The sequence below is a fragment of the Procambarus clarkii genome, chromosome 65 (genome assembly GCF_040958095.1).
Source record: "Procambarus clarkii isolate CNS0578487 chromosome 65, FALCON_Pclarkii_2.0, whole genome shotgun sequence".
In the NCBI taxonomy this organism is placed as follows: Eukaryota; Metazoa; Arthropoda; class Malacostraca; order Decapoda; family Cambaridae; genus Procambarus; species Procambarus clarkii.
Window position 1 is genome coordinate 23,575,062 of NC_091214.1, and position 26,177 is coordinate 23,601,238.

At 37.2% G+C, this 26,177-nt stretch overlaps 1 protein-coding gene across 7 annotated transcripts in view; it reads right to left on the reverse strand.

The window, feature by feature from the left end:
- Positions 1-836: 836 nt before the first annotated feature.
- stmA (Protein EFR3 homolog stmA) overlaps positions 837-26,177 on the reverse strand; it is a 51,848-nt gene continuing 26,507 nt past the window's right edge. For 3 of the 7 annotated variants that reach the window (XM_045763319.2, XM_045763323.2, XM_069309621.1), the window contains 15 exons: positions 25,857-26,008; positions 23,807-23,959; positions 23,300-23,419; positions 21,546-21,691; positions 20,747-20,825; positions 19,252-19,387; positions 16,730-16,920; positions 15,541-15,633; positions 14,065-14,237; positions 13,179-13,410; positions 10,951-11,084; positions 9,441-9,569; positions 8,728-8,869; positions 7,209-7,367; positions 837-6,718 (listed from right to left, as the gene is read on the reverse strand). In XM_045763319.2, coding sequence (XP_045619275.1) covers positions 6,554-6,718; positions 7,209-7,367; positions 8,728-8,869; positions 9,441-9,569; positions 10,951-11,084; positions 13,179-13,410; positions 14,065-14,237; positions 15,541-15,633; positions 16,730-16,920; positions 19,252-19,387; positions 20,747-20,825; positions 21,546-21,691; positions 23,300-23,419; positions 23,807-23,959; positions 25,857-26,008 — 2,204 coding nt within the window. In that variant the 3' untranslated portion in view covers positions 837-6,553. The remainder of the gene's footprint in view (positions 6,719-7,208; positions 7,368-8,727; positions 8,870-9,440; positions 9,570-10,950; positions 11,085-13,178; positions 13,411-14,064; positions 14,238-15,540; positions 15,634-16,729; positions 16,921-19,251; positions 19,388-20,746; positions 20,826-21,545; positions 21,692-23,299; positions 23,420-23,806; positions 23,960-25,856; positions 26,009-26,177) is intronic. The other 4 variants (XM_069309618.1, XM_069309622.1, XM_069309620.1 and 1 more) reach the window with 3 other exon arrangements.

The following is a 26,177-nucleotide window of genomic DNA, read 5'->3' on the forward strand; positions in this document are numbered from 1 at the left end:
ATATGACTGGGTGCCCAGTAAAGCTCTGCAGTTTTAAAATGACACGCTACCAATATTGAATTTGTAGTATTACAATGGAATTAAAAGGATCAAGAGATTTGAGAACGATTAGATCGCCTAAGAGTTTTGGTTTGGCAGTTTGGCACTTCTAACCAAAACATTCCCGAGAGGGAATTTGGATGTCTTGTGTCCTATTAGTGCATTGAGATAAGTTTGCCTCTGTACTGGGTTGATCTCTGATCCCCAAGTAGAGGGGGGCAAGGACAAATTTCCAGGACCCTTGTCCTTAGGTAGTCAATGAGTCTTCCAAATGCCTGCCATACTGGCAACACCACATTACTGGTGTATTCAGTAATGATCAGGTGCGTAAGCATCGGGACGCTACAAAAAAAAAAAGCCTGAAAATACATAGAATTCTCAATAAAACTGGCTATCATTCATTAATTTTAATGTTTAATACAACATTTGGCAAAGACATAACTCAGCAGATCATGTAGGAAGGTGTGATGCAAGTCATGGCTCGAGGGCCAAGCACTGGCAAGCAAGTGATGTAAACCTGATCAATGCAGGAAACATGAATTCATTTGCTACAGCACCTGTTACCTAGCAGTAAAATAGGTACCTGGGTGTTAGTCAGCTGTCACGGGCTGCTTCCTGGGGGTGAAGGCCTGGTCGAGGACCTGGGCCTGCGGGGACACTAAAGCCCCGTAATCATCTCAAGATAACCTCAAGATGATAGCATGCATGTAAACATATGCTATCGTTACCACTAAGATGACTTTTAAAATGTCTCCAATACTATTGACACATAATATTCAGGGGTGGTTATGACACACTTTTGTTTCATTTTAATTCTGATTTATTGTACAATATTCAGTACATTGTAAAGATGCGGCAGTTATTTGGCAACTGTACAATATCTAAAGACTCTGTATGCATATACACTTAAAAGAACACACACTATACCCAGACCAAGCCGTATACACAGATTTTTAAACACTGACAAAGACAGTAAGGACCCACATTTTTTACCCAAAACTATAGATTTCTCAATGAACAGTCTTACAGTTGATACACAATTTTAAAATGTATGACTATATTTATACAAGATACAGAGGGTTTGTTATAATAGGATCTTACTTTAATATCTTACAGACAGCATAAATGGATAAATGACACTGTTTGGTTAGAGAAAATGTTTATCTTCCACAAGAATGTGCCAGCTCCTTCAAATACCGATCATTTGGTAGTCTCATGCACATGTTACTCGGAGATTTGTAACTTAAACGGTCTTGTGTGTTACTGAATAAGAAGAAAATGACAAGTTTTAAAATATGGTTTAATAAACATTGAGATTAGTGCTGGTAGAAAGACAACGAAGTGCATTTATTGACATACCAATACAGTAGTAGGAGGGTTGAAATAGCCTAAGCTACTCTATCCCTTAGAGATGTATTTTATTGTTTCAATAAACATACTTGAACTTTAATACAGTAGCACTACTAATAACAACAGTATTATACCTTTGTTTCTTTATATTACTTGGAAATTCATGAATCCTTACCTTAAAAAGTTTTCTTTGATAAAACTTAACCTACTACTGTACTTTCTAATAACAAATATTGTTTATGGAAACAGGCAAACCTAACATATTCCTAGTCCTGCTGATGATTTAGTGAAGACCAGTTACAATATTGCTGGCAAGACAAGGTTGAAAAACATGAAGACTTTACTTAACCCTTACACTGCTCCAGTTGCATATATCTGTGATTTCCTCCTGTACTCAATAGCAAAATATGCAGTTGCTCCTTATGAGTTTTCAATACATATTTTTTCTCCCTGTACACTTGTATGTAGGACTTTTAAATAGCTTAGCAGTTTAAGGGGTTAAAACGGTTCAGTTGTGACACACTTGCCCCACTCGTGATGAGTCCAATGTAGCGAGTGAATCTAGTCCGAGGCTAGGACTCCCTGGCCTAAGTTCTGTCCACGGAAGATTGACCAGGTGTCCAATCCCTAACTGTTCGCCTCTGTTCACCCAGCTGTAATTGGGCATTAACAGATTGGCAGGTCGTGTTTCAGGAAAACTAATGGTAAAGGCTTACCTGATATACCTAATCAACCAAGCTGTGATTCATACGTCAGGACTGCAAGCAGCCATGTCAAATAGCCTGGTTGACCAGATCACCATCCAGGAGGCCTGGTTAGACACTGGGCCATGTGGATGTTGACCCCTGGAATCAAGGCAAGGTAAGGTATCATAAGCTATGCAAAGGGAAAGCTCTCAGCTTGCTAACAGGAGTCAGAAGACATCTGTTCCTGTATCCACCTTTGTAAAAAAGACAAAGAAAGAAAATAAAAAAATATTTTCCAGTAACACAAGACGTCTTTAATGTGCCAATAAATGTAAAGTTTAAAAATTTATAATATTTTAACAAATTTCTTGCAAATTTAACATCTAGCTCTTTAATGAAATTACAGCTTGATTTAATTTCTACTAGACACAAATTGATTTTGCTATTGATCAGTAAATCTAAATTATCTATATACAACTCTTCAAAAGCAGACAATAAGTCACAATAATAGGGCTGAAAACTAGACACCCCAATCCACAAATCTGAAAATACCATAATTTACAACATTTCAATGTGTCCCTGGACCATCATAACCTCATTTAGTTTTCAGATTAGCTGGTTAGGTGTCTAACCTTTTCAACTTAGGAATGATTAATGCCAATCACTCCCAAACTTAATATTAATAGACTTTCCTCATACACCCAGTAATCAAACTGTAGGGATTATGTAAAATTATGGCTGCATTTTCATGAAATTTGAAAACTCTGATTCTGTAATCCATTTACTTATTACTGTTGCTACATTCACTGAAAGTTATCCTCAAAATTAAAAAAAAAGTACCCTTCCCAGGCTGTTAAGCATTCCTACACAGCATTTTTACTAGGATACACTTCCTGTAATACCGTGCTATTTGCTCACACCCCATAAATCACCATTGTGAATTACAGCACTGTACTGGGACTCAATTTCTAACAGAGTACCATGTTATCTTTAACCAGTGTTGCACAGGAGGAATGCAACCATTTATTTTAGGTAATGATATGTTATTATCCTGCATGGCACATTTTAACTGTGCATGGCATCGCCTAGAATTTGTTTAATTTGGTCGCTCACAGTACTTCGGTGAGGCACTGTCAAACTCTTATACTTTTGGTCGACTGATTTTGTGTAACAAATTTGTGGTGCAAAACTCCCACATCACTAAATGTAATCTTCCCCCCTACGTCCCACTACTGTGTAGTGGGAGTAGGGGGGGAGTAGTAGTCAGTAAATGGAATGCATTAAAAAGTGATGTGGTGGAGGCCGACTCCATACACAGTTTCAAATGTAAATATGATAAAGCTCTAAAAACTAAGGAATCTGTACACCAGTAGATTGACAGTTAAGAGGCAGGACCAATGAGCTGAAGCTCAATCCCTGCAAGCACAACTAGGTGAGTACAGTAACCTATATTCAAATTAATCTATCTTTAATTAATTGGTCATTGTTTACACTATCATACTTTCCTTTCAATCTTGAGATACGAGTAATACGACAAAAACACGGTTTTCATCGCCGGGATTAATCTTCTCACTAGTCACAATAAGTTATATATTGTACAGTACACTATTTCTATTACAACCCAGATAGTCAGTGAATCTGACCGAGTGATTTTTTGTTTTAAATTTCATGATCTAAAAATATTTGATCAAAAATTGGGAAGCTAAAATAGGAAAATGACTAGAATTAGTTTTTTTTAATGATAAAGTTCTAACACTCACTTGAGAAGATAAACATTTAACTTTTTTAACATTTGATAGGAAGGCACCCACTGAGTTGTACAACAGTACACTTAGCCACTGAGTAGTACACTTAGCCACTGAATAGTACACTTAGCCACTGAATAGTACACTTAGCTACTGAATGGTACACAACTAATGAATGTGGATAGAGAATTCACGTAAAAATTATGATAGGAGATATAGATGAACATTGTAATATCTCACACATGGAAACTTTTACAAGGAAAACTGAGAAACGTACACATATTCACAGTACAGTATCACACTATGAACTTAATGGCAATAACGACTTTTGTATAACTAAGATAAACTCTTTAACTCTTCTAAATTTTTATGATAATCACAGTTGCTATCTTAACCAATCATATCACAAAATACTAATAAAGATGCGTGCCTCTGAGGCCCGCCCTACACGTAAAAAACACGTCCCTTCATTCTGCATAGCTTCATTTTTTCTTATTGCTGTAACAAATTACTATCCATCAAAAATGTTACATGAAACTGTATTTGTTCTCATCTAAATTAGAACGATGTAAGTGCGTGCACATTTATATTAGGGGATTGTAGTACTGTACATATGTCATTTAGTAGGAGGAGGAGGAGGAGGCCTGGTCGAGGATCATGCCGCAGGAACATTGAGCCCCAAAATCATTGCAAGGTAATGGCAAGTTAGTATTTTTGAGGGTGGAGGTCTGGCTGGGCAAGTATAGGGAACCACAATTCATCTCTCACTATGTAAGCAATGTAAAATAAAATCCATTTGTAAAATATGTAAAATATGATCCATTTCAGCAAATCAAATTTTTAATCAGTTAAGTAATTATTCTACTGCAATTTAAGCAGTCGATAAAATTTTCACCAGCAATTCGGTAGATAACTACACGACAACCTGTTGGAGAGTTCAAGGATGACTGTCCCTGTGGCCCAGTCTCTGACCAGGCTACTTGGTTGCCGGTCTGATCAACCAGGCTGTTTGATGCAATTGCTCACAGCCTGACATACGAGTCACAGCTTGGTTGATCAGGTATACATGTCAAATGCTGAATAAATCTGGTTTGCAATGAGTAACGTATTTTTTAAAAGCTAGACAAGATGTGATTATGTTTTTTCCTGTTGTATTTATAGTCAGTCATCACTAGGAAACAGTGACTAGTCTGAGTTTTTATTTGATTACAAATTCCTACATCATAAGCAGGTGCAAACTGCCTGTATTTCATTTGACCAAGTCTTCCACTAGTCAGCATATTGGCTGTAACTCACATGTTGTTTGGATACTGTTAATGTAAACCAGCTGGAGAGAGAGAGAGAGAACAAGTTTTTGGAATGTGTACAATATTTCAACTTCACATGGTTTACATTTTATAGAAAAGTTTTGGAGGTATAGAAGAGCATATCACATTTCTACATTACAACACAGAACATTATTCCTTTTAATTACTGTATACTTAAGTTATGTTGCAGCCCATCCACCTGTTTTAGGTAGTTCTTATAGTAATGACGACGACCATTGTACATTTTATATATTGACATAAAAGGCAATTAGAAAGTAAAAATCAGTACTATTGAATTTGGACAAACCAGAAAAGTTTTTGTACTGATGTTGCAAAGAAAACTTAACCTAACCTCACCTTTCTAGGCCTAATACATCTGAGGGCCTAAAAGAGTACATACATGTGCTACATTAGGCCTAGGAATATTTAAGTTTGGTTGACCAGACCACACACTAGAAAGTGAAGGGACGATGATGTTTCGGTCCGTCCTGGACCATTCTCAAGTCGATCGACTTGAGAATGGTCCAGGACGGACCGAAACGTTGTCATCCCTTCACTTTCTAGTGTGTGGTCTGGTCAACATACTTTAGCCACATTATTGTGACTCATCACCTGCATTTAAGTTTGGTTTTAACCTTTATTTTTTCCTGACTATGAGGTGAATAGAACCAAATTCTACTATCTAATTGTTCATTACGTCTATGTACGTACAATGGTCAACATAGTTACAAAAAGTATTATCTAAACAGGAGGACGGGTTGTATGTTGAGATGTATGCTGCTGACAGCACCTAACTTGTGTATACTACTGATTAAAAAACACATCATCAAATGTATTGTACCAGAACATTCTTTCCACATCACTGAGAAATAAACCACACACATCGGGAGAAAAAAAACAAAACAGCTTTGTAAGATATATCAGAAATGACACTTTGATAATTGAATGCATGAATTTTCAAGTTAAAAAGTTACCATTATTGTGTGGTATATTCTTTCTAAAACAACATGCATGTAATATTAAAAAAAAAAGTAAAGCTGAATATATATTAAGACATGCATGACTTTGATCTCTGTACTGTCTTCAGAGAGAATTAGAGTTGTTGACCAACACCTACGGGCATTCGGTTCTTCTCCCAAGGTCTGCATTTTACTTTATGAACTCACATTTACACCCCATGCACCAGTTTTCCTTAACTAGAACAACACAGAGACGAGGAGAGAGGGCACTGGCAACAGACTGCACCACATAGCTGCTCAAAACTATGCTCAAATGACTATCTGTAATCAAATGTTGCATATCCATTTAGAGGCCTTCCTAACATTGTCCTAAATTATATCACAAATATCTGTGTTTGAAAATTTGTACAAGTACTCCCATTCTTGAAAGCAATAGAACTTTGAGGGAAGAATGTTACCTCCGAGCTTCAGTAGATATATATATCGGGATATGGCAATTGATAATTTGAAGATGTTGAGGCGAGTCCAGCAGCAGTGTCACACGACATGGCTGTGGTTGGCTGTGCTGGTGGGCAGGAGGGAGGAAGCCGGTTGAAGATCTCGGTGAGTTTGTTTTGAAGAATATCTGGTTGCTGAGACAAGAAATATTCATTTTAAGAAAATCATGTACGTTGATTTGCAAGTAGTTTATATTTCAATAATGAGAAACTGAAACAAGAACCGAGACAAGAAATATTCATTTTAAGAAAATCATATACGTTGATTTGCAAGTAGTTTATATTTCAATAATGAGAAACTGAAACAAGAACTAAAACATGCCTTTCACCGACAAGACATTGTAGAGGATAACAAGGAGTTTGAAAAGTACATTTTGAGGAATAAAAGCAAAATAAGTTAATAGTTTAATTATGATCTACACTTGGGTGGCTGAAAGGTCAACAGCAGATCCAAATTTATGTCCACACAGACAGAGGTGCACGGCAGTTTAATCAAGTATTACTGCTAGAGAGACTGTGCCGACATGATGGTTTATCAATTTAACTCTTTCAGAAGCACACTTCTTACCGATATATATAGTGTTAATATATCAACTACTTTACAGCTCAATACAGCTTAACCAACCTTAGCCTGAATCTTGGCCACCAGGGCTTCAAAAGACTCGGTCATAAAGGCCTCTGTGATCTGCCTGCGTCGTTCCTCCTCCGCCTTCCTCTTCTGCTCGGGACTTTCCGTCAGCACCTTCTTCAGGGATTCAAAAGTGATTTCTTCTTCCAGTGTTCGCTGCAAATACAGTACATTTCTATCTTACTGTTACTTATATTTTTAGCCAATTTATTTTAAGTCATCAGGCAACACAAAATTTCAAGTAAAAATCAGACTTAAAGCTTAAATTGTCAAGACATATACATATAAGAGCACATGGGACAAACAGCCTAAGTGACAGGGACTAAAGAGCTATATCCCGTTCCACAATACAAGAGCACATGGTATAAACTACTAGGTGACAGGGACTAAAGAGCTATATCACGCTCCACCATATAACACATGGGACAAACAGCTAAGTGATAGGGTCTAAAGAGCTATATCCCACTCTACAATATAAGAACACATGGTATAAAAGGCTAGGTGACAGGGACTAAAGAGCTATATCCCGCTCCACCATAGTCCCTGGCTAGCCACGCCACTCACACAAGTACAGATACTACTATGGAGAAATCAAACCAGTCCTCATTCTGACAGTTTTATGACTGGCTTCATTTAACCCATCTCAACCTTATTCAGTTAATAATTATTTCTTAGACTTTTGTCTCATTTTCTCTGAACTGTATCATTCCACTTCTTTCCTTCCAGTCCAACTGATATATGTATGTTGAGGCTGCCCTCAATCTCAACACTCATCTTTTGAAATACTAAACATGTGTCAAGAGCTAAGTCTTTCAGCGTGTGTTTGTAGCGCTGCTTCAACTCGTCTACCATTTGAAGGCTTGACATAATTAAGAAAGCATCTACCAGAGACCAAACCACGAAGAAACTGAATTCACAAGACAAAGGAAACCTAACCTCAAGGGAAACAGATAAACAAATTAGCAATGACTTAATCTTTACTTGTGCCTTTCAATCATTATTTGATCCATTTCTTTGATTTTCTACTTACAAATGTTTGCTTTGAGGTAATACAGTGGCTAAGCATATCAACAATGAACCCGTAAAATGGGAATTAGTACTGGATTAGTTGAGATTCCAGCCAGCATTAGTCAATTATCAACTACAACTTGATAACACTCCTGGGTAGACTGAAACCTCAACCTTTTTTCTCTCTAATTTGAGTTTATTGTTTCTAGTCTTGCTCCTAAAAGCCATCCCTCATGCAGTATTCAAAGCAATATCAATGATTAAAGTCTTGAATGCCCCCAATTACCTTAAATGTCTGGGGAAAATTATAAATAAAGCTTTTCCCTAGTCCTATGATCACCATAGGAGTTACCTTAGTCCCATACTCACCCCTAGGAAGTCCCATAGTTCCATACTCACCCTAGGAAGTCCCATAGTCCCATACTCACCCCTAGGAAGCCCCATGCTCACCCTAGGAAGTCCCATAGTCCCATACTCACCCTAGGAAGTCCCATAGTCCCATACTCACCCTAGGAAGTCCTGGAGAGGAGCAGGCACTGTCCACCTCAACACTGATAGAGTTAATATCCATGGCAGATGAGGTGTTCTGTGCTGTAGAATGCCGCCTCATGATGCTCGAGACGCTGGCATTCAGACGCTTCTCATCCAGGCTATGGATTAAAAAGATGAATTCTACATTAATCTGTAATTATGCAGATTTTTCCCCATATACCGGTATATATACTGACAAGTACATACATATTGTAGTATTTTGGCACATATACTTATAAGGCTATACAGTATATATAATCTATACATGTAAAACACTGAGAATAAGTCAACAGAGTTTTCCCCATACTAATAATGCAGTTCATCATAATTTACTGTGTATGAAATCAACTACAAAAAATCATATGCAAATGACAGTTCAGTCCTTCCCAACTGACCTACCACAAAATACAATGACTAAACCACACACCAGAAGATGAGATGATAACGTTTTGCTCCGTCCAGGACCATTATCAAGTCGATTGTGACTTTACTTGATAATGATCCAGGACGGATTGAAACGTCGTCGTCGTCTCATCTTCTGGTGTGTGGTTTAGTCTTCAGCCACGTTATTGTGACATCGTCTGCATACCACAAAGTACCCTTCAAGCACAATGATAAATTCGCCAATCACCGAGTGAAGCAACGGGTGATTGACTACTAAAACAAAACATAAAATTCAAGTGCGGTTACTTGGTGCCAGTGAGAAGATGGAGAACTTTAGCGTGATCAAACAAGAGCTCCTCCGGCAAGCTACTGTGGGGCAAGTTGGAGTCGTAGTGAGACAACAGCTCTGGCAACAGATGTGGGGCCTTGTCTGACCTGCAAAGCAAAAACAATGTTTTGTCATCTAGCAGTCAATATTTGAAAATCAGTTTTCCCAAAAATATTATTTGCATTAAATTATCTTTAATTCTATTTCTTGGAAACTGACTGCAACTAAAGTATAACTTCCTAACTCAACTAGTATTCAGGTACTGATGAAACATTTAAAATCTGACAATTTTTTTTTTTTTTATATAAGCAATGAGATTTAAAGGAATCAACCCTTCAAAACTTGTCTCCCAACACATACATCTTGCATATCTTATATTTATCTTGCTGATTATTAAGTGACCTGAAATAGAGTTTTTAAACTACTAGAGCTGTGTTTGAGCAACCCGATGTGCAAAGATGTGTTGGAAAATCATGCATATTGGGTCTCTGCTCTAACGAACCTCACCCTATCGACTGTCTGGATAGTTGGGACAGTTTGTATTCAGTGCAGAATTTGGTCATTAGTACGTGTACTGCAAATAACTGTCATAAGTTATAATTATGATATGGAATTCTTTGCTAATGATTGTTCTATCCTAAGCAGCAGTTAAAAAATAAAGATTGCATAATAAATTCCCTTTGCATTATTGTTTTTTAATTCAGAGTTGGAGAAAGGTGGGTTATGATGGATTAATACTCTCCTAAATGTGTTTCAAGGATTAGTATGAAGATATTTTACCTTCACAACTGTCATGGTAAGTAACAAACCGGTATATCCATTACAGTGGATGCCGGCTCTCATAACAGTACTGGGCAATATTTTTTTTTTAGACCTAGAGGTGGGCTGCCAGGGGACCAACATTTAGAATAAAATTCCCTCCATGCAATGAATTGGCTTTTGCTTCTATATTGTGTGTTCTAGTATGTTTACACTGTACTAGGAAGGGGCTATCTTCCTTTTGTTATAAGGAATAGCATTTGTTTCTGTAATTATAGTATTGGACAGTGAAAAAATTAGGTTATTTACAAGATAATAAAGTTTTTTTCTGGACGAGGGGTATTAACATGAAAAATATGGACAAGGTGTGTGAAGACTACTAGATCACGTCACAATGTGCAACACTGGGTATAAGCTAGAGAAGTTGGGTTTCAGGAAGGATATGGAGAGGTACAAGTTTGGCAAAAAGAATGACAGACAAGTAGCATAGGCTGTCAGCTAACATCAGTAAAAGAGAAATTGATAAAGATAGCTTCAAAAATAGGCTTAGTAGATACATGTGAGAGAAGGGCTGGATCTAAGGTAAGCAACTGACAAGAATGGATCAAAAGACAAACTGGTGACACGTAGGTCTAATGTTCTCCATACGAACTGCACACATCCGAGGACACTCAATGCTTTATTGTCATTCAAACGGGATATATAAACAAGTTGAATTTGGAATAGGACCTTTGTTTGATAACTGCAGAAACATGATCCTTGAGGGTGGCCACCAGGTGAGAGATGACCATCATGACGGAGGCCACCAGCGTGTGCAGCTGTATTGCTGCCACCGCACTTACTGCTCCTCCCTGTGCCATGCCCTGAAAATATGTCCAGTTATATAAATGTATGTCAATCTTACTCTATTTTCTGTCTTTAACACAATGGGGGTGGATTAAACATCTATTTCTACTTATCTTAACCACTGTACTGCACAGAGCTGTCCTGAGAGTTCTATTTTTTTAATTAAGCTACATTTTAAATGTTTTTAATGTTTTCATCACTCTTTGTGTTTTGAAATGAAAATGATCGTAGTTAGGAAACATTTTGACATTAACTTTACCTGAACATTTATAAAAACAACAAAAATATGTCCTTGACAATGGCACTAAGAAGTTTTTGCTGAAACTGGGTGCGCAGTGCAGTAGTTAAGCATACATTTATAATATATATCGAGGGAACTAATCTCACATCATCTTGGGTAATTTTTCCTTAGAAGGGATTAAAAAATAATTTTCTTGAAAAATCAAGAAAAAGGCTAATGCTATTCAGTGATAACCAGCCTTCCACATTTACTAGTATAACAAGAAGCTATTAATATCGTGCAAGTTATCTTGAGGTTATCTTGAGATCATTTCGGGGTTTTAGTGTTCCCGCGGCCCGGTCCTCGACCAGACCTCCACCCCCAAGAAGCAGCCTGTGACAGCTGACTAACACCCAGGTACCTATTTTACTGCTAGGTAACAGGGGCATAGGGTGAAAGAAACACTGCCCATTGTTTCTCGCCGGTGCTCGGGATTAAACCGGGGACCACAGGATCACAAGTCCAGCGTGCTGTCCGCTCGGCCGACTGGCTCCTTTATCTATCTTATCCCTCCCGGCTTGTAAGATATCTAGACCAACATCTCGGCCAATGCACAGGCAACATGTAAAGTACAACATATACTCTAAATCTAGACTAGCAAGCACACACACACAAAACAATTAGAATCAATGCTTCCTACTGCAGATTACTGGTGCACTCCAACCTCATTTCCTAATCCTCTTATTGCTTCTCATACCCTACATTTGGTGTAGTTTCCTCTCACATGTACAGTATACATTTATATCAAGTTAGTTGTTTACACCTCTACTGAGGCTTTTGAAGATTTTAAGCAAAAAGTGTGTGTGTGTATATATATCTTATTTATTATATCCATCTACAAGAGAGAGACTTTGTCAACTTTTTTTTGGCACGGTGGACTAATGATACACAGTATATGTATACAGTATACTGTATGGTATATTGTGTGCTTCTTGTGTACATCTTTGTGTTTCATTACCTTCATACTGATCAGTTTGTTAATGTTGATTGTGCACAGTAGTGGCTTGGCTCTCTGAGGCCAGCCCTCTGCCACCTCACTCACATCCTCTGGTGCCTGGACCTGGCACCTAGTTGTTTGTTGCCGAGGTGCAGCGGGTACAATCACCCGGTTCATCATCATCATCTTCGTTTTCATCATTGTCATCATCGTCATCTTCATCGCTGCCATCTTTATCTTTCTTCTCTCTTCCTCTTTTACTTTCACATTTTTTTGAAACAGAAAGAACTTTTTCAGTGTCAAAGTAGTTAACAGGTGGAATGCATTAGGCAGTGATGTGGTGAAGGCTGACTCCATACACAGTTTCACATGTAGATATGATAGAGCCCAGTAGGCTCAGGAACCTGTACACCAGTTGATTAACAGTCGAGAGGCGGGCCCAAAGAGCCAGAGCTTAACTCCCGCAAGCACAACTTATCGAGTACATTTAGGTAATTACACTTAGATAATTACACACACACACACACACACAGTGGGGTCTGGTAGCTGAATGGACAGCGCGCAGGAATCGTAATTCTGTGGCCCGGGTTCGATTCCAGAACCAGGCAAAAACAAATGGGCAAAGTTTCTTTCACCCTGAATGCCCCTGTTACCTAGCAGTAAATAGGTACCTGGGAGTTAAACAGCTGTTATGGAGCTGCTTCCTGGGGGTGTGTATGTGGGTGGAAAAAAAATAATAAATAAATATATTAGTTAGTAGTTAGTTAATTGAGAGTTGAGAGGCGGGCCAAAAGAGCAGAGCTCAACCCCCGCAAGCACAACTAGGTGAATACATGCATGCACACACTTAGGTAATTACACACACACACATACACATACTGATGAAAACAATACCTGTATGTGGAACAGAACCCTGAGGATGTCAACGATGACATCATCGCAGCGGATCTCTGTCAGAAGGAGCATCAGGGTGGCATACAGGGCCTCTATGTTGGCCAGCGTGTTGTTGGCAAACTCGCAATTCTCCTGGATCGACAGCAAAAGCTCATTGCCAGATTTCTTCCAGAAGTTCACATCTTGCCGCACAGGTTTTCCTAGTGTGAGTCCCAGGCGGGTCACCTCCAGACTGTATGATGAAAAAATAAAAAATAGTTGTGCTGTTCGAGGCAAATGGATTTAATTTTAGAATAAAAATCTAAGAGGCAATTGCAGAATATCATTCAGTATTTTAATAATGAACGTGCATCATTCAATATTAAAGTTTAAATACAACACATCTGCTGGAAAAGTTTGCCTCGCATTATAAACAACCTATCCATGATAACTCTTAAACAAATACCTATTCCATTTTAGAAGTTTGTGTTGAGTGAGACATTGGCCTCTTGAAAACCTTTGTGCAAATTAAACTAAGTTACTATACAAGGCAGAATACAATTTCAGATACTTTCCAAAGTTTCCTTTTGTCAATCTTCTCTTAAAAAAAGTACACACGGAAGACAATATTTGAACGTTTCTGCTATCTCTTCAACAGAATCTAAACAAGTTTTAAATATTCAACAATGTTGTACAGACAATTTTTATATGAAATTGAGATGGTGAGGGTCCCCAACCACTGGGGATGGTCAGGGACTGTACTCAGACCTGCATGAAACAAGCTCGTCACTCTATTGTCCAGCCCAAGTGTGGCAATTTTGGTGTGTGATGTGTAATTATGTAAGAGTAGTTACAGGATGAGATCTATACAGTACTGCTCTAGGATAAATATCCGCGAGTTACTTACGTGGGTTTGGTGAGCTTCTCAATATTTTGGTGTCTGTCAATAAGTGTGTGCAAGATCTGTTGCACAGTAAGACGCACTTCTGGGTCACTCGACACCGACAACCTCATCAGACGGACCAAGAATGATGGGGCAAAGGTCTTCGAGTACTGCTCTGTTGTGTACTTGGTACCAACCTATAACAATAGTTTGTATTAAGTACTGGCAATATTAGCAATTTTGTTTACCGCAAAAATCAATTTAAAATACTTTAATTCAAACACACGTATTAAATTAGCTTGGTATGAAGATAGACTAAGAACTGGAAAATGAGAATGAAGTGACGGAACCGAGTCCACCCACATTGATAACTGAAATCGAATCCCAACCAGCAATAATCAGTCATTGCTGTACAATATATCGTCTTACAATGTGGAAGGTTAAGTTTTGAATGTACAAGTTATAAATTATAGTGATTAAAACAGATGTAACTATTATTGTCAGAAAAAAATCCAATATATTATCACTACCCTTTTTCACCTTTAAGGAGTGTAGCATTAGCAAGAAAAATTATAACAGTGAAAACAGGCTTTAGATACAATAGTAATGGGATTAACAGCTTCTTTTCACTATACCTGTATTGCATTTGCCTTTTCCTCCTATATATATGAATCGTGTTATACTATATATAGGATTATAAACCCTTGGAACCGCCTACCCGCAAAAGCCGTAAATGCCAAAACCCTGCTGAATTTTAAAATCCAACTCGACAAAATCATTAAGACAAATGGGGGGAGGGAGACCTTTGACAAGCTGCTGGCTTCCTGTTCTTGTCAAAGCCATTAAGAGTTAGTGGCCCCTCAGGTAAATTCGGGTAAATAAGCACCATTACACTCCAGTACCATGAAGTGCAATACAGTATTGTAAATGGAAAGGTTAATGGTGAATTATCTCTCCATTAAAATTACAAATAGCAGCTTCTCTATCACTTTAATATTCTGTATTTTTGTTTATAATTATTTTGTGAGACTTTACAATTTTAAGTAATGAACTTGTGCATAATGCAAATGAGAAAAATCCATCTATTTATAGCAAACATTAAGTATATTACCTGTTCAAAGGTACAAGCCTGTCTTTAACAAAAAGTTGAATCTGTAGATTTTGTTTGTATATATTCTTACTTTATTTGGCTTACCTCATGAAGTATGAGTATAAAACTTATCTCAATGACTCAATTCTCATGATGATTTTTTATAGTGAACAGCAGAATAGCTTAATTCATCTTCACCAGCTTCTCCCACATATCAACCTACCAAGGCTTTGCGCCCCTGGAGAGGCCACTCCGGACTGACAACCAGAGTGTAACTCCATAGTCTCCTGAGACTGATGGATGCCTACCATATTACTACCTCTGTGTGATGACTGGGCAAGATGAACATCTCTAGACTTAAGGGGAGGGCTCTTGCTCTCAATAGAATTGAGAACAGTTGAACTACATACCTTGAGTAATGACTTGAGGAGGAGGTGCTGCAGCTTGACCTCTGCCTCTGGCCTTGTCGACCCTCCGTCATCCACTCTATCACTGCCGGGAACCTGAGAGAGCGAATGTGTATAATTACCAAAGTGTAGGTTATGGCAAGTGTTATCAAATGTAGTGTGTATCAGTGTTATCGAGTGTATTGGTGGTTTAACCAATGTTTAAGGTCCAGAGAAGTAGTAATTCTTCCAAGTTTATATAGATTAAATATACTGTACAGCACAGGAAAGGAGGTTTAGGATATAATAAAGTAATTTTAACATGAGATATTTGTAGAGAAGACATATTTCAGAGCCATGATACTAAGGGTCATAGACGCTGAAGATATGGAGGACGACAGTAACAAGAAAATACTTCTCGACAGAGGAGTGGATGTTAGGAAAAACAACTGAATACGGACTTGCGACAAAGAAAGATAAGCCAGCAATACAGCAGTAGACATGTACATCAAGAAAGTAGGAAAGACAGATTTCTATTTAACTTCCAAAGAAAAAAAAAAAGTGTTAAGAGATATAATAGAGGGTTAGAAGACAAACTATGTGGGATGTTGCCATGGTGATGTCTAGCCTCCCTGTTGCTACATGGGATGTTGCCATGGTGATGAGTCATACGGCCAGATAGTGACAATATTGAATTTCACGAAACATAAAATCTCACATGTTGTACTACTCCAGCATCCCCATAACATAAATCACAAAAATCTAAAGTTTACCAAACAAACACTTCTGATTTAGTTCCTCTACACACATTCTGAATAATAACAGCTTTAAATTACTACATTTAATCACCTGGCTTTCTACAGTTGTTTTCTGTGGTTCTTGAGTCAAATGAAAGTATAAAACAATAAAAACCTGTGAAGAAACTTCTGCTGTGGCCAGCCCTAAATGAAGAGCTCCTAGAAGGTAGTAAGGTGCTGGGGCCTATAGATACACAGTGGACACAATTTTTCATATACCATCTTGATCTGTAAATCTACTCATGGCCATTAACTCCAAAGAATTTAAAGTCTTCACTCAGAGGCAGACAGACACAGAGCACTGTGGGTATAGCTTCCACAGGTCTTGCTCTTCAAGGGATAAATAAATAAATAAAAAAAAGTTAATCGAATACAAGTACGTCCACCTGACACACGCACTGAACTATATGCTGTACCTTGTTGAGAATAAACACCATCGAGTCAATCTTCTGATAGTCAGGAAGGTGGTTGGCATACTCTCCTAAGGCATGGATGAGTGTTTCCTGGTAGATCTTCTCAGCCGATCCTTCCTTCCCGCTTGTCCCGCCCACAACCGATGATCGGATGTGCTCCAACAAAGAGTTGATAATTTCAATAACAGACGGACCTGAAAACCTTATCACATTAAATATGAAAATGCAATGAATATAAAATACAAATGTGGAAAAAAAAAATTGCACTGTAATAGTGGTCCAGTACCCCAAAGCAACACTCCAGCAAGGATATAATAATAAATGTATTAATGATGTATTATTAAATGCATTATTATATAATAATAAATGTATAATAATAAATGCACAATATAATCATACAAAATGTTTAATGTTTAGTGCTGGCTCTGGTCTGCATATTGAGCTTTGAGAGTCGTCTAAAAACCATTTCAAATACCAGTAATCTATTTTTTCTTCCAATCCGAGTCAGTAATTTTGTTGCATTAAGTATTACCCCAAAAATTTATTAACTACCAGGTAATTAAAACTCCCATATTAATCTTAAAATATGCTCAAATTGCTATAGCTTGATTACTTTTTATAAAAAATCTAAATGTCTATGAAAACCTTGTAATCATGTTCTCTAATGTTTTTATAAATAAATTCTAATTCGTCTTCTTATTAAAGCTATTTCACCATCAGAGATAAAACTAACGTCTCCCACTCTCCAATTAATCAGCTTTCTTACTTATACTGAAAAGGTTTTACCCAAGTTTATATACAACTTCATTATAAAATGCACTTTCAGAAGAGATGTAATAAGGACACAAATTTGTTTGAAATTTTTTCATGTTTGTTATTTTACTTTTGATCAATAATCCCAAAATAGGATATAGTCTGATTTCTTATATGATTATATTTATTCATTCATAATTATTATCACATTTCCTACCTTTATGGGGCAGGGGAAACATGGAATAAAGTTGTTAAAGAAGATTACAGATATAAAATAAAAATATCACTCGTCCATTTCACAAAGTAATCACACTGACATGATTCATCAATGAGTAAATTCGTAGGAGCCATGATGAAGTGCGTGGGAATACCCACTGCATAGTTTCCAATCTTCATCACGGCTCCTACAGATTTACTCGTCCATTTCTTATATCATTCACATTACTGTACTGTATATGGCATGACGAGTGATATTCCACCACCGCACTCCAGCAGCAATTCACAGCAACGTCAAACCCTGATCACCATTATCTACACTTTCATACTCGTATACTAATTCTCTCACGCAAATTTTCAGTTACAGCCCCACTCCTGTGCCATGTAAGTCCACTACGGGCTCACCATAGCCCGTGCTACTTGGAACTTCTGGTTCCGAGAAGCTGAATCTAAAACATAACCATCAAATTTTCAACTTTTATTTTCTACAGAATCTCATCTTACACAGCACTAAAGTGTAGTCAGACAAACCTCCAGATATTCCTTTCACAACCTTCACAACAAACATCCACATAAGTCAATGCCGTATTCACATATTTACGCCACTGATGTACCGTATATATTATATCTATTTCAAGGGTTGAGTACATAATAATTGTAGGAAGTATAATGTAACATGACAAAGATATCACCATAATGTGATGTATTTACAAGAAACTATTGAGGTAATGGGGTGGGATAGACCACCCATTTCTGGACTTCCACGATGCACACACATACACACACAAAACTAGAAGATAGAAGGAAAAGAGGCAATATGATCACTACTGTATGTACAAAATAGTAACAGGAATTGATAAAAATGATAGGGAAGAATTCCCAAGATCTAGAACTTCAAGAACAAAAGGTCACAGATTTTAACTAATTAAACAAAGCTGCCAAAGAAATATAAGAAAATTCACATTTGCAAACAGAGTGGTAGACAGTTGGAACAAGTTAGGTGAGAAGTAGGTGGAGGCCAAAACTGTAAGTACAGTACAGTAGTTTCAAAGCATTATATGACAATGCTGGAAAGCTGGGACACGACGAGCGTAGCTCTCATCCTGTAACTACAGTTAGGCGCGCATGCATGCACACGCACACAAATACACCGATGACAAAACCACAACTCCGAAGATGGAGAAGCGATGACGTTTCGGTCCGTCCTGGACTATAATCAAGTCGTGTCATCATTTGGTCATAACAAAATGACTAAATGACACATGGTCATCATTTGGTCATTTTGGTTTAGTCATCATTTTTTCAGCCATGTTATTGTGACTCATCGTCTGCACACACACACACACCACTGTACTGTACTGTATTTATTATTCCATGTAAACAGTTGTCCATTGTGTAATTTGGGGCTAAAGGCTAAAAGATGTATTTGACGTATATGCAGTCAAATTTATATATATAAACAATTATGAATGTGTTCTTATAAAATGTGAGGAGGGAAAAGTAATGCTGGAAATTTGTACGAATAGGAATCTACAAGACAGAGGTTCTTTATTTACCAATGCATTCTCCAGCTGCAATGGGGATGATTTTGGACAACACATCGGCAATGCCTGTGCGAATCTGAGCCGGTTCAGAGCTCTTCTCGTTGAGGTGAGCCATGATCAGTTCAATCACCGTTATACTGTACTGCACCTAAAGTCAAATATATAGGGGAAAACATTTGAAGTATCATAAAACAAATATTGGATGTACTGTACTATATAATAAATCAATACTGGATAAAACATTGGAAGTACAAGTGCATAATATGATAAAATATTTGATGTATGATAAAACATGGGAAGAATGATAACTACAAACATGGGAAGGATGATAACTAAAAACATGGATAATTTTAACCTTTTTGGAATTCTAGTTTCTCCTACATTCAACATTTGTAAGTGGTTTCATTTTAAGAGTATTTTTTTTTACTTTATTTTGAAGGCATCTTTTAAAAATGCCCTCAACACACACACACACACACACACACACCAGGTGTTCATCTATTATCTTCATTTGGTACTGGGAGGTGCCAGCTCTCTTGTCAAGTTCTCGAGCATCATCTGGGGCTTGAACTTTGTCTATGCTGTTTTCCCCGGCATAGCATGTAGTTCAGTGTGCTCTACAGGTTGTTCTGTCAGCAACTCTCCATCAGCGCTGGCATCGATGGCGAGTGCTTCCTTCACCCTACAATCTCTCCTGCAATGCAGGTTTCGTCTTTGGACTTTTTAAGAATTTGTCTGTAGCAGTTTCCATTCCTAGCATTGTTCGCATACTCGTTCAATGTGGGTTGGGATTTTGTTTTCAACTGATGCCATGGTGGAAAAAGGCAATCTCTGGCATTGATATACAGTATTCTAGAGATGATGCCAGTTTGGATGGTGCTTTTGAGCACCTTTCTACTGTGGAGCTTAGCTCACAAGCTGTACTTGGACAATGATCTGGCTCAATTGGGAAGGATCTGCTGGGTCACTACCTTTATAGCATTGAATTGTGACCCTGTCATGCTTTGGACTTCTCTGTGTTTATTCTTCACTATGGTACACATTCAGGGTTTTTTAAATGTGTTTACAAATGGTCTCTCTATCTCTTGTCTAATTGGTGTTAAATGGAGAGTAGAAGAGGCCTCTTTTCTTTGGAGATGCATCACACCACATTACCATCCTCAGTTGGACAGTTTTCTGCTCCCCTTTTCCCTCTTTAGATCATAAGTCTCCTATGTGGCACCATTCCGGACCCAGTTAACATTCACATTGCATGTGCCGAGACACAAATGAATCCGTTGGTAGATGATTTATCCGTTTTTTCTCCATTTTTTATCCTGCTCCAATCCTACTCAAGTTAGAAAGCTCTGCCAGCCATACAATTTTTTTGGCTTTCTTGTGGCAGGTTTTAGCCCCTCTCACAACCTTCTTGTGGCAGGTTGAGAGTTGCATCAACAACAATCCTGGGAAAGGTCAGTAGTTGACAACGGAGAACCTTAATAACAGGAAATATTACAAAATTATTTACCTGTATAGAGAACATTAGAATCTTGAACACCTGAACAGCAAAGCAATTGTTAACCCACAATCCTTCATGATCCAGGTGGCTGCAACAAAGAAAAAGGGAATATTTTAGCTTATGGTGTATTACTAAATTTAATCCCTATTAAAAATTTTGTGTGAAAAATGTCCAAAAAGGTAAATTAAAAAATATTGCTTCAACTATACATCATATTTCATTATTATGAGGCATATTGTTAAGCTCAAATCTTCAGTAACTTCTTAATACTTTATGTATTAACATAAGAGAACATTAAATAGTAGCAAAGCACATTTGAATGTGAAGACAAACATTAAGACTGTTTTTACATTGTGTTATTAAATAATTCCTTAGGAATGTAAATTTAAATGTTAAATTCATTTTACCTTCAAAATATTTACCAGGTAAAGTTCTATTCCTATACAGTAGTCATCTTAGGATAAAAATGATGAGAAAAATTTCCCACACTTTTTACCAAAAACAAATGCGGCCTATGATAACAGTACTGTATCCTGCAGATACTTACTCAAATATCATGTACAGTATATATATATTTAATTCATTAAAACATTTCTGTAGATTTGAAGGTTAATACAGTATTTTTTTAAACAATTATCTGATATACATCAGCAAATTCTCATATTAAACACCCCAAAATCATGCTACATTTAATAAAATGATATAACTGTATCAGCTTGGATACCTTATACTGTATATACAACAATCCAATTAATTTTTTTGTAAAGTAATAATCAAATTTATATTCAAGTGTAGTCCCCAAGCTTACATTAGCAGCGGCTTCACCACATTGTGTATCTTGCCGTAAGTGGCTCGCGAGACCAGTTCCCTGAGGCACATCTCCGCTAACTCGTGGGGTTGTCTCTCACCCTCCGTCTGGTGGGTGTCGGGGGCATCACCAGTCTGCGTCATGCCCTGCCAAAGGCAGACAACAATGCTAAGAAGGCTGCAAGAAAGAGAACAAAGCTCTGGGCTGGACACATGAACATAGGACAAAATAAATGCAACTGATGGAATGGACTTTGATTTGATAGAAATACCTGTACTGCAATTATGATCAAAGACAGTGAAAAAAAAGTAAATAAAAAGTAAATAAAAAATATTTCTTATTTTATTTATACAGTGTATATACAAGAGATCTTACGTTCTTGTAAAGCCACTAGCACACATTGCATTTTGGACAGGTCCTTAGTCCTAATTTTCCTAGGAATATGACCCACCAAATCATTTAACAACCAGGTACCCATTCACTAATAGGTGAACAGAGGCATACAGTTAAGAACTGGCAGCTTGTCAATCCTTCCCAGCCAGGATACAAATCCAGGCCAAATCACTCCTGAAGCGCAGGGCAAGCATTTTACCACTGTGTCACGGGGGAAGTAAGTAGTTAAGTGAAACAGAAGTAAGAACTGTTTCATCCTTTGAGTGATAACACTAGACTGCTTACAGGGTTTCATGATGGCATTAAAGTAATATTCTTGAAGATTTCCTAATGAATGTACTACATATTGCACAAATATTTAGTTCCTACTTGTAAGTACTTTCAAATTTTTAGGTCACTTTATTTGAATAGAATTTTCACATGCATATATAACCAAACACGAGGCAAATCAATGTCATTAATTTCCCGAACTGCTTCTTTGGTTTTTGCTGCCGCCTTCATGAGCTAGTTTCGAGTCTATGTTAAGAGATACAGTTTGTTATACCTCAAATGCTTAGTGTATATGTCACCTTACATAATATACAATTTCTGTACCTACTAATTAATCATTAATACGTTCTTATGTATGCAGCATTTTGTAAATAAATTATTATAATTATTATTATTACGTGTGATAGTTATCACAAAAAAATATACTTATAGAATACAAAATTAAGTGTTTACTGGAAACTCTGTACAAATTAAAGGAATGATGGGCAGAAATGTTTCTTTAGCTGCCTTTTAGTTCTAAACTTTAAAATGGTAATTATATTTAGCAATTCTAATTTTAATATTTTTAATAAATTCTAAAAAAATCCATTATGTTTCAATTATGTTTGAAAAAAATTGATTTTAATGCTCTTGAAATATTCTTGACAAAGAATATTTCAATGCATTATAATCAACCAAACACTATTTTGTTACTATATCAAATTACTTTCTAAATTAATTATATATTGGCTTAAAGTGACCATAAAGGACTTTATTTTCCATACAAATTATTCATTCATTATCTAACACTCTACAGGGGAACCTGCATCACAGTAGCTAGCACAGCAGTCACAACTCAAAGGTCCCAAGTTCAATTCCCACGGCAGGACACACACATTTGGACAAGTTCCCTTTCACTTGATGCTCCCGTTCACACAGCAGTAAATAGGTACCTGGGAGTTAGGCAACTGTTGTGGGGGTTGCATCCTGGGGAAGGTCAGTAATTGGCCTAGGAGGAAACCAATGGGAAAACAAACAAAACCAATCACTTATAGTACTCGGTTCTACTAGAGCACAAATACAGGGAAACACTAAATCATACAGGTACATACTTCAATATATGACTCATTTCCCTGCATGTTGTAAAGGAGAGAGGGAACAATCTTCTCCATGTGTGTTGGGAGCCAGATGTTTTCTCCAAGGTTGTCCCAATCTGTCTTACGAACAACACCCTGTAACACATCAAATTCATCATAAAATATTTCATTTATGAAGCTAACCTATTAATGGTATCATCGATGCAAATTCTTTATGGAAAAGGAATTCTGATACACTGCCCATTCAACATTTGTCATTATGATTACTGAATTGAAGAAGCTTACAAACCATTCAAGACTGACGGTGAGTCACAATAACATGGCTAAAGATACAACAACCAAACCACACATCAGAAGATGTATAAATGACGACGTTTCGGTCCGTCCTGGACCATTATCAAGTCGTATGTGGTATGACTTGATAATGATCCAGGCCGGACTGAAACATTGTCGTCTCTCCATCTTGTGGTTTGTGGTTTGGTCACCATTCAAGACAGTTTACCTAAAACTGATATGATTTACCTGAAGGCCTTTAATTCCTGCAAGACGTAGTTGCTTTCTAATAACTTCATCATCTTCGTTTGAGTAGCACATAGAAGAGAACTTGCTGACTAGGAAATCGTATCGACGATGATACGAGGGTGTATCCTCTCGAATATTTGCAAATTTTTCAAACTGTAAAAGTCAAGCAGTTATATAAGCAACATGTCACAAAAAAAGTTTGCTTTATGCTTTACTTGCATAAGTTAACCAACTCTTCAGTCACACCATAACTAACAAAAGTGGTGAATTCAACACAACGCAAAGGGAAAATGAAGCCAAATGATAAGGTAAAGATTAAGATGTTCCACAACAAAAATCTTCCTACAAAAATATACAAATTACTGAGAGACAAATAAGAACTTTATCAACTACAAAAAATCAATGTACTTTTATTTAAAACAAAAGATGTTCAAATCTGCAATATAACATCTAGACGTCTACGTGAATAACTCTCACTATCAATCTTCCCATCCATTAACATATATTATTTCAAAAAGAGAAGTACAGAATATGTTTACAAAATTTACAAGTTAAACAAAAGTGAACTAAGAGCTTCCACTAATGTTGATTTCTTCTTTTGAATGTGCTTTGTTGACTTCACGCGATGACCGCTCAAATGACTGTGCCCCTCACAGAAGCTCCTTATGCTTATCCTTATACTGTACTTATAAGCACATCAAAACTTAGAAGCCCAGCAGCAGACTTGTTGGCCCATCCTAGGTGGGTTCTGTTTACATTGACAACCTCAACCCCATATACCTTATACTATCTATTATTTAAACCTGCTAAACTGCCTCAGTAATGCTAGCTGGCTGATCATTCTACCCATTTAAATATTTACCTCACTGACACAAGATTCTTTTACTTCTTTCCAATAGGAAACACAACAAATCGACACAAAATTTAAGCAGATGGTATTAAATCTTAACACCTTAAGGTACATATTGTACAGTATAACAAAATATATTTTCTTACAACCTAACCTACGTTTCCAGTAAGATTCTCAAGTAAATGAAACATGGTTAAGTTCTGCACCGGTTTCAAGCAACATGTCGCTACACAGGTTTTGCCAACAAACATCTCAATTATCAGTTTATATTCTGAATTTGTCAACTACTGAAATGTCAGAGAAAGATTATACGAGGCTTACCATATAGGGAAAAGAAGTTTCTAGAGTGAATTAGCTTCTAATATGTTGGCAGTTATAAACGACAAGTAAATATGTTGGTAAATGTACTTGATACCCAATATAGTGTGTTAATATATGTAGCAGACACCAGTTAATGTTAGCAGAGGTAGCCAACACCGGTTAAGCCACGCATGCTTGTATTTTTTCAAACGAATAACTGCAAGTTCATAAACATAATGAATAGTTGCAGTTCATTAACTGTCATATATTTTAGGGCTTATCCTAAATTTGAAGGTCCATGCAAATGTTTATGACTGGTATTAAAGAGAAAATTTCCAAGGAAATTTATGTCAAGATGGCATCTATCAACCAGCCCAGTGCTACAACAGTGCATGAAATTGGCTTGAATAAAAGACCACTTAAGATCTGGGAAGGAAATCAAGGACAGCTGAGGACAAGTGACGATAAGAGAATGCGACATGTCTTACTCGAGAAGTCATGAAGCTCAAGTATGAGATCGAGAAAGGCCAGAAAATTTGGATTATTGGCTAGTCATCAGTGAACTGAATTTTCTGCCTTGGGAAGGTATACCAGGCAAATTAATGCACACCACAATTTTGTATCGCAATAGACCCTATATCATCATATCCAGAAAGATGTGTTGTAAAACTGCTACGCACTCCTGATGAACATTATACTTTCACACATTTATATTTTTGTATTTTTTTTTTTTTTTTTTTTTTTTTTTTTGGTGTGGGAGCAAGAGGGGAGGGGGAAGAAGATTTGGAGATCATATAACCCAATCCATTTTCTCACATGATGTAACAAATGTAATTCCTGATCATTAAGTCATGGTATGCCCAGTAACTAGAGAGATGTTTACTGTGAGGTAGAACTTACTGACTGAGTAGCACGGAGCTGCAGTGTCGGTTCGGTTGATTCGAGTAGTTTCTGCACCATTTGTAAGAAGGACTCCACAAACAGGTTAAGGGTGTTGGCATGGCATGAAACCAGCAGCTGATCAAGAGCATCCATAGAGATGATGACATAGCCTGAAAACACGAGAAAGGCATCCACGAGTTATGATTTAACCCACTGTCCCCGCTTACCTCTCAACTCTATTTTAAATATTGCATGAAATACCCACAAAAAGATAAAAAGTCTAAGAAAATAAACAATTAATTTTTCCTGTTGAATCACTTGCAAAGTATCAGATGAGAC